The sequence below is a fragment of the Leptonychotes weddellii genome, unplaced genomic scaffold (genome assembly GCF_054177405.1).
Source record: "Leptonychotes weddellii isolate Sample4059 unplaced genomic scaffold, ASM5417740v2 HiC_scaffold_6978, whole genome shotgun sequence".
Taxonomy (NCBI): domain Eukaryota; kingdom Metazoa; phylum Chordata; class Mammalia; order Carnivora; family Phocidae; genus Leptonychotes; species Leptonychotes weddellii.
In genome coordinates, this window is record NW_028039255.1 from 1 (window position 1) to 8,972 (window position 8,972).

General features: G+C 40.1%; 1 protein-coding gene across 2 annotated transcripts; it reads right to left on the bottom strand.

Annotated features, from left to right (window-relative positions):
• Positions 1–4,513: 4,513 nt before the first annotated feature.
• Positions 4,514–6,072, bottom strand: LOC102739595 (protein BEX1). 2 transcript variants are annotated; one of them, XM_006736612.3, is made up of 3 exons: positions 5,935–6,070; positions 5,490–5,574; positions 4,514–5,141 (listed from the first exon to the last, which is right to left on the bottom strand). In XM_006736612.3, exon 3 carries the CDS (start codon positions 5,134–5,136, stop codon positions 4,753–4,755), a length of 384 nt encoding a protein of 127 aa, XP_006736675.1. In that variant the 5' UTR covers positions 5,137–5,141; positions 5,490–5,574; positions 5,935–6,070; the 3' UTR covers positions 4,514–4,752. The 2 variants fall into 2 exon arrangements, with proteins under 2 accessions (XP_006736675.1, XP_006736676.1); XM_006736613.3 differs by lacking the exon at positions 5,490–5,574 and having other exon boundaries at positions 5,935–6,072.
• Positions 6,073–8,972: the final 2,900 nt, after the last annotated feature.

Genomic DNA, 8,972 nt, shown 5'->3' on the forward strand with positions numbered 1-8,972 from the left:
TTTTTTTTTTTTTGACATATAATGTATTATTTGTTTCAGAGGTACAGGTCTGTGATTCATCAGTCTTACAATAATAGTAGGAGACTTTAACACTCCCCTCAATGAAATGGAAAGATCATCTAAGTAAAAGATCAACAAGGAAATAAAGACTTTAAAGGACACACTGGACCAAATGGACTTCACAGATATATTCAGAACATTCCATCCCAAAGCAGCGGAATACACATTCTTCTCTAGTGCCCATGGAACATTCTCCAGAATAGATCACATCCTAGGTCACAAATCAGGCCTCAATGGTACCAAAAGATTGGGATCATTCCCTGCATATTTTTGGACCACAGTGCTTTGAAACTAGAATTCAGTCATGAGAGGAAAGTCGGAAAGAACTCAAATACATGGAGGCTAAAGAACATCTTACTAAATAATGAATGGGTCAATCAGGAAATTAAAGAAGAATTTAAAAAATTCATGGAAACAAATGAAAATGAAAACACAACTGCTCAAAATCTTTGGGATGCAGCAAAGGCGGTCCTAAGAGGAAAGTATATAGCAATACAAGCCTTTCTCAAGAAACAAGACAGGTCTCAAATACACAACCTAACCCTACACCTAAAGGAGTTGGAGAACAGCAAATAAAGCCTAAACCCAGCAGGAGAAGAGAAATAATAAAGATCAGAGCAGAAATCAATGAAACAGAAACCAAAAGAACAGTAGAACAGATCAACGAAACTAGGAGCTTGTTCTTTAAAAGAATTAATAAGATTGATAAACTCCTGGCAAGACTTATCAAAAAGAAAAGAGAAAGGACCCAAATAAATAAAATCATGAATGAAAGAGGAGAGATCACACCAAACACCAAAGAAATACAAACAATTATAAGAACATATTATGAGAAAAAACATTTGACCAAGTACAGCATCCTTTCTTGATTAAAACTCTTCAGAGTATAGGGATAGAGGGTACATACCTCAATATCATAAAAGCCATCTATGAAAAACCCACAGCAAATATCATTCTCAATGGGGAAAAACTGAGAGCTTTTCCCCTAAGGTCAGGAACATGGCAGGGATGTCCACTATCACCACTGCTATTCAACATAGTACTAGAAGTCCTAACCACTTTTTGTCTTTCTTATGTATTATTTTTCCAATATTTCATTTGTCTTTCTAAATTATACTTATGCCATATAAAAGTTTATTTTTTATGTAATAAAATCAGTAATTTTCTGCATAATTTCTGCTTTGAGTTGTATGTTGAGAAATGCCTTTATTGTGCTTAAATTAAATAATCATCTATATTTTCTCCCTGTTCTGTTATTATATTAAATTTGTTAATCCATTTAAATAACTTTATCTCAAATAATCCTTAAGGATAATGGAAAAGGATTATCTTAAAAATGTTAAGTGAAAAAGCAGCATACAAAATAGTATATACAGTGTGATCCAACTTTTATAGAACAAGATTCCATTTGTGGATGTTTTGTGTAGAAAAGAGACTAAAAAAATAAATATTTAATAATGTTTAGTAGGATTAAAATGTTTTTTTAAGAGTTTTCTTCTTTATATTTCTTTGTGCTTTCTGAAAGGAATGTGTATCATCTTTATTATCAGAAATTTCTAAAATAATATTTTTTAGTTTAGAAAACATGGTGTATCTTAAAAATGATTTGGAATGGTGATGTTCAACAGAAATATAATATAAGCCATATATCTAATTTTAATTTTTCTGGTAAACACATTTTTTAAAAGCAAAAAGTAAGTGGTGAAATTAATTTTAATAATATATTTTATTTAACATAGTATATCCAAAATGCTCTCATCTCAACATGTAATCAATAAAAAACTTATTAATCCCTTATTCTTTTTTTGTACTTTGTGTTTATAATCTTGTGAATGCTTTACATTCTTTTTTTGTACCATGTGTTTAAAATCTTGTGTATGCTTTACACTTTTGCACATTTCATATTGTGTTAGTCACATTTCAAGTTCTTAATAACCACATGTGGCTCATTATTACCATATTGTACTCTGCATATTTAGAACATAAAAATATCTTGAGTCCCAAATTGAGCCAAATTATAATTATTTGCTGAACCATTGCTTCAAATTACTTTTGAAATGCAGTTGATATGAATTAGGGACAATAAATTGAAGTACCAGGGTGATAACTAGGTAATCTAAATAAAAAAAAGCTGGGTACAAAAAATAACACCCCACCCGCACAATCCTGTAGTCCCTTTTAGTCATAAGTATACTGCATACGCCAGGACTCTATCTGCCTCTGTCTCTTTTTCTCTTATCTTTCTCTCCTTTATGCTCATCCATCTCCTTTGCAAAAGACATTTCCTTTTTTCATTCTCATCTTTCATGTTCCTTGCTTAGTAATGTCCCTGTTTTAACTATCTTGACAAGGGAGGGCTCTGAGTCAGTGGTGTGCTTGAAGCTGGCTCTTACTGGCTCAGGACAGCTAATTGTGCATATCAATATTTTGGTCAGGGGCAAGGTCTTACCTGAAGGCTTGAAAGGGCAAAGATCTGCTTCCGAACTTACCTATGTTGTTTGGCAGGATTCACTTCCTCAAAGGCTATTGGATTGAGGGTCCCAGTTCCTCACTGGTTGTTGATTGAGAGATACTGCCAGTTCTTTGCCATATGAGCCTCTCCAACATGACAGTTTGTTTCATCAAAGCCAGCAAAGGGGAGGGGAAGGAGGAAGAGGATGTCTTGTAGCAAGACCAAAGCCACAATCTTCTGCAACGCAATCACAGAAGAGGCATCACATCGCTTTTGTTGTAGTCTATTGATTAGAAGTAAGATCTAGTGATTTTGCCCACTCTATAGGAGAGACAATTACACCAAGCCATGAATACTATATTCAAGAATAATTTGCAATCTATAATATCTAAGTTCTGTCAATGAGAATTTTTTAAAAGATTTTATTTATTTATTTGCGAGAGAGAGAGAGAGAGAGGGAGCGTACAAGCAGGGGGAGTGGCAGGCAGAGGTAGAAGCAGGCTGCTTGCTAAGCAAGGAGCCCGATGTGGGACTTGATCCCAGGACCCTGAGATCATGACTTGAGCCGAAGGCAGACGCTTAACCATCTGAGCCACCCAGGCGCCCCCAATGAGAATTTTTAAGTGCCTCCATTGCACTTCATTTATAAGCTCATTGAATTGTTCATTGGATGTGGATCTATTACTGACTTATTATTTCTTTTTACCACAAGTAATCCAGATTCATCAAGAAAAATGTAGTTTGAGTACAAAGAAAAAAATCACCCAATACTTTATAAGAGACAACCACTGTAAATTTTTTAGTGTACATACTTTAAATTTTAATTTTTATGTAGTAAATCTAAAGGCCTTTTTAATTTTCTCTCTTTGCATTTTAATGTTTCTCTCCACCGAATTCAGATATTCACCTTTATGTTCTTCATTATGGTTCCTATTTAAGAATTGAGACAATAAATGTATACACATAGGAGACCTTTAGATGTTAATGTGCATCAGAATTACCAGGAACGCTTGCTAAAAATTAAAGTTCTAGATCCCCATTCAGTACATCTAGGGTAGGATCAAGAGTTTACATTTTCTTTTTTTTTTAAAGATTTATTTATTTATTTGAGAGAGAGAGGAAGAACAAATGAGCGCACAGGAGTGTGGGGGCGGGGCAGGAGAGAGAAAATCTCAAGCTGACTCCCTGTTGAGCACGGAGCCTGATGGGGGGCTTAATCTCACCATCCTGAGATCATGACCTGAGCTGAAATCAAGAGTCAAAGCTTAACTGACTGAGCCACCCAGGCGACCCAAGAGTCTACATTTTCAAGAAAGTCCTCAGATGATTCTCACATACATGGCAGATTAGCATACGTTTAAGAACTTTAAGACATTATTAATGAATTCATTGTTCCTTTAGGAATTGCCAGTAATCTCTTCTAGAGAAGTGAAACAGCATATCCAAGTTTATTTTATTCAGGGACTGAACTGAGACAAGAACTCAGAGCTCCTGTCTCAATCATTATTAATCGTATTTTGTTAAGGGCCTACTTCTTGCCAGGCAGAATTCAGCTTGACCAGCAGAGGGATGCTGGACTGGTGAGACCTATCTTTGGAAACTCTGCTAAATATCTGAAGGGAAAATCTGAGGATAGGGGGTCCTGCTTAGTAGGTGGGGATGAGGGCAAAAATAGGTAAACATAATTCACACACACCTGATCTTATTTCACAGTCATGTACAGTCCTCGTCCTCACTTTATAAAGAATTACTGGGTTTATTCATCTGGCTAAAATATCCAAATTTCATACCAAGTATTTATGAAGTGACCCTTCTACTTTCACAAGGTCATTAAAAATAGTTTCCATTTCTTCTAAAACTACAGAAAATATGAAAGAAAACACATCAACTCATTTCACAGAAATGAGTCCCTATATTAATCCTTTGGTATATTTAATTTCAGCATTTTTCACTGCATGTACTAAATACATAAATATAAGATTTGAAATAAAAATACAGAGGTTGCTTTTTTTAGACTGCTTTATTGGTTTCACAATATAATGACCATCTTTCCATGCAATAGGTAAAGTTCTCCTGCTAACAAAATCTTACAGATTGGATCAAAAACACATTCAACTCGAAGTAATAATAGACATATTAGAAATGAGTTACATCAAAAGGTTTACAACAAAGCTATATCATGAACACATAAGTTTAGAAAGCAGGTGTCTCCCTATTAACTTCAGAGAAAACACCAGGATTCAAGGCATAAGGCAAAACTCATCACGATGGTCATGGTGAGGGGGGTCAGTGCTAACTGCCCTCAAACTATGACTGAACTGCTTTTCCTTCAGCTTTTGCATGAGTTGTCTCATCTCCTCCCCAATCCTTTCCACATTCTCTTCTCTCATCCTTCCCGGCTCTTCAAGCCTCTGAATCACATCCCATCTATACTGCTGGATGGGCTGCCTAACACGGAACCGCCTACGATTTACTCTAGGCACACAATATTCACCAGTTTCCAAAGGGAGGGCCAAGGGCTCTCCTTTATTAGCAACTTGCTCCTTTTCATCTTTTTTTTCATTTTCCTGGTCGGTATTTTCCATGTTGAGATTTTTTACTGCGTGCTCCTCTTTGGACGCCATTGCTCCTAGGAGACAAAAGACAAAAGAAGGGGCTGAGTTTTTGGTGGACAGGTCAGCACCGAGGACAGAGGCCTTACTACTCCTCTTTCAAAGCCCTGGATATCAACGGTTTTTAAAATTTCATTTTCCTACCTGAAAAGCTTTGTGCGTCCTCTAGGGGGCCTCCAAGTCCGGACCCCCCACCACCACTTCTCTGTCCTACCTCCCCCCACAAACCCACCATTTTCCTACAGATCCATCCCCAGGCTTCCGCAGTCACCAAAATGGAGGACGGGGGACGAGTAATGGGATAGTTGGAAGGGGGTCTCAAACTGGGCTCTGCACGCGCCCCCCACACTGACCGCAGCACCGACCTGGGCCTATCCTTGCTGTCTCCTCCTTCTCCCAATTCTCGCCGTGAGTGCGCCGCCGCGACACTTGACACCTAGACCCGCAGACCTGCAGAAGGCCGGCGTGGAGGGAACAGGGGCTGTTGCGAAGCGCTTGGCGCCGACCCGCCAACACCTGGTCCCTTCTGGGTTCCGGCCACCCCTGGCCGCCCCTCATCCGCATCTCCCGCCCTCACCCATAGCCTCCCCCCACCCCGCCCCGGAGATTCACCATTCTCCGGTAGGAACTCGGGTGATTTCCAATTGCTCTTGGTTGCTTTGCTGCCCTCCCGGCCGTCCCAGCACCCCTACCCCAGGGGGCCACTACCGATGTTCCCAAGAATGCCACTGCGCTGATCCCCTGCGCCGGCTTTGGGAGTAGGCGGACCGCTGCCGCCCTGGCCTCGCGCGCGGGCCCGGGAACCCTTACCTGCTCTGCTTTCCTCGCACCCGTTGCCAGCCCGCCAGCCGCAGGACAGCGGGGAGCCGGTACCCAGAAGCGGGACTGACGACTGCACGGAAGACTACGTTGCTCTGCAGCTCCAGGTCACGTGAGGGCCCCGCGTCACCAAGGAGCTCTCTCCCCTCCCACTCCACTCCCTCGGGGGGCGGGGAGTTCTACTGGACCCTGCCTCCCACTTCTGCACGCACCAACTCCCCCTCCGCTTGTCTGTGCGCTGGGCCACAGCGCGCACCGTCTTGTCCCTCAGCTCTGTTCTCTTCAATCTGAGGGCCCACAAGGGGCCTTACCGCCTTATGGTTAGGGTTTACCTTTCTCTGGTTACCGGGGAGGGTGTGCATATCACCCTCCTCCTCTCCCCAAGGCCTTCGCATTGGCTTGGTCTTTTCAGTTTTTTCTCCTCTTCTCCCTGGCTGTGTATCTGCTTCCTAAAAATTTCTCTTTATTGTTTTTTTAACAATCAGTATTGTTTAAAAAACAAAATTATGAAATTTCATTTTTAAAAGACATGCTTCAACCTGGAGAAGTAAAAAGAAAACTCATTTTTTATGTTCTGCACCACACAGAAAATATTTTCTCTGGGCTCCACAGAACTTCATTTTAGAACATTCTAGATTGTTTTAAAATTTTGTAAAAAAAAAAAAAAAGGAGGGAGGCTTTGTGGGGGGCAGAGAACCTTCTTGAACACAAATGGTGTTTTGAAAATGATCCAGGAGAAATCCAGTTGTCAGCTCTTGGTCATTTTATATAAATAACCCACCAATTCCCCCCTTCTGGAGCAAATTTTAAGATTTATTAATAAACATTTATATTTTATTCTATTATGATTAACATTCATTATATATAGAAAAGAATTTGCTGACAACTGAAGTCATCTGCTAAAATTTAATGGCTATTATTTTTTTTTTAAGATTTATTTATTTATTTATTTGAGAGAGAGAGAATGAGAGGGAGGAGGGTCAGAGGGAGAAGCAGACTCCCTGCCGAGCAGGGAGCCCGATGCGGGACTCGATCCCGGGACTCCAGGACCATGACCTGAGCCGAAGGCAGTCGCTTAACCAACTGAGCCACCCAGGCGCCCTTTAATGGCTATTATTAATGATGATTTTGAAGACCTAAGCAAAGGGAAGGGCTGTGAGGCAGTGGCAGGTTGAGGGATGCAGAGATAGTCAGATTGTCCCTGCTCTGGTAAGAGATTGGGAAGGTGCCCATCTTCCCACTGCCACATTCCAGAGCTTTTTATTTCCCACATTCAGGCTCTTGACTGTGTTTACTCCAAAAATACAGATGGACAAGTGACCAAAGTAGTGACCTAAGTAAATTCCTTTAGTTTCTTCCCTCCATTTCTCCCTCAAATTCCCACCTAGTGACTCATCTCCCAGACAGATGTGGGTGTGTGTGTGTCTGTTCTCATACCTCTTCTATACCTCTGTGGTAGAGGAGTCAAATAGTAGAGAATTGATTGCTGTGGAGAGAGCCTCCCAAATCTTTCTGTTCTCTCCTCTTTGTTACCTTGTCCAGGTGGAAGCCTTTGTGGGACATTTCTGCTATCTCTCACCTGGGTTAAGAAGTGCAGACTGCTGGGATCCTCACCCTATCCTGCCCACCTCCAGGGCACTCAGGAAGAACCCAGCCTTGCTGCAGGGTCACTATCTGGCAGTCCATGCTCACCCTGGTACTCCCTCATTTATGCCAGGGCCCAAGGAATACCATCTATTGACCATCTTGAGTAAACTTAGATTAGTTATTCTCAACACAGAAGTCTGTGGAACAGATTTTCAAATACTATCTCTATATGTGAGAAGGTAGTAATATATTCACCTTTTTGTGGGGGAGAGGAGCCAAACTTCTTAGCTGATTCTCAAAAGAGGCCATGATTCCTCACCCCTAAAAAAGTTTAAAAATCTCTATATATGCTGTCTCGCTCTCTCTTTAGCCCTTTACTTTTACCTTAGACCTGTTTCTTTTTCAATTGTTTTCTGCCTTAGTATTCACCCATTGGCAAACCCAGAATCTGGGCATCATCCTTGAATCCCTCATCATTGTCCCTCATATTCAATTAATAACCAAATCTAACTAAGACTGTCATATCTTTTTAAAAAAGCAGTATGGAACTATGGCTTACATACCATAAGATTTATCGACTTAAAGTGTACACTTCAGTGGTTTTTAGTATATTTATAGATATGCACAACCATCACCGTAGTCCATTTTAGGACATTTAATCACATCAAAAAGAAACTCAAAAAGTACACTTTCGCTATCACTCCCCATCCTCTCATTGTCTCCAGGTCAAAGCACCACTAACATAATTTGTCTCTATAGATTTCCCTATTCTGGATATTTCCTATAAATGAAATCATACAATATGTATTCTTTGGGGATTGACTTCTTCATTTAGCACAATGTTTTCAGAGTTCATGGCAACAATACAATAATCGTTTGAGGAACTGTTAAACTTTTTTTCCAAAGTGGTTGATCATAGCTGCACAATAGTTGGTGAAAGAATGCGAGAACCAAAAGATGGGGCTTGTATAATAAAAATCAAATGGCCATCTTGGGTTTCTTATAGCCCCAATTATTCATTGAATTTACAACCATTGTTTGCACACTGATTTCTCTGAATCAGAAGCAGACTGTTGCCATGTCACAGGACATCAGGATGACAAAAGTCTGGCAACAAGAGGTTATTTTTTGCAGAAGAAGAATAACTTCATCTACATATGCCAAAAACCTTTATAGTTTCTGTTCTTGCTGCTTTTGCATAAAAGTCATCCAGGGCATTTTCCTGATACTCAATTTCAGTCCTTTTACTGTGAATCTCAATTTTGATCATAGCAATTTCAGAAGGTAAGATAATAGCAGCAAGAAGGTCATTTACTTGCTGTCCATTTTTGATTGAAGTCCCAGTGGATGAAAGGAAACCCCTTGGTTTCTATAACATCCCCAAATCACAGATGGCCCCAAAGGCATACTGGCTGTCAATATAAATATTAACAATTTGTCCT

What these genes read in the sequence shown, in the direction of transcription:
- LOC102739595 (XM_006736613.3), bottom strand. Translation starts at nt 5,136, where the DNA reads ATGGCGTCCAAAGAGGAGCACGCAGTAAAAAATCTCAACATGGAAAAT.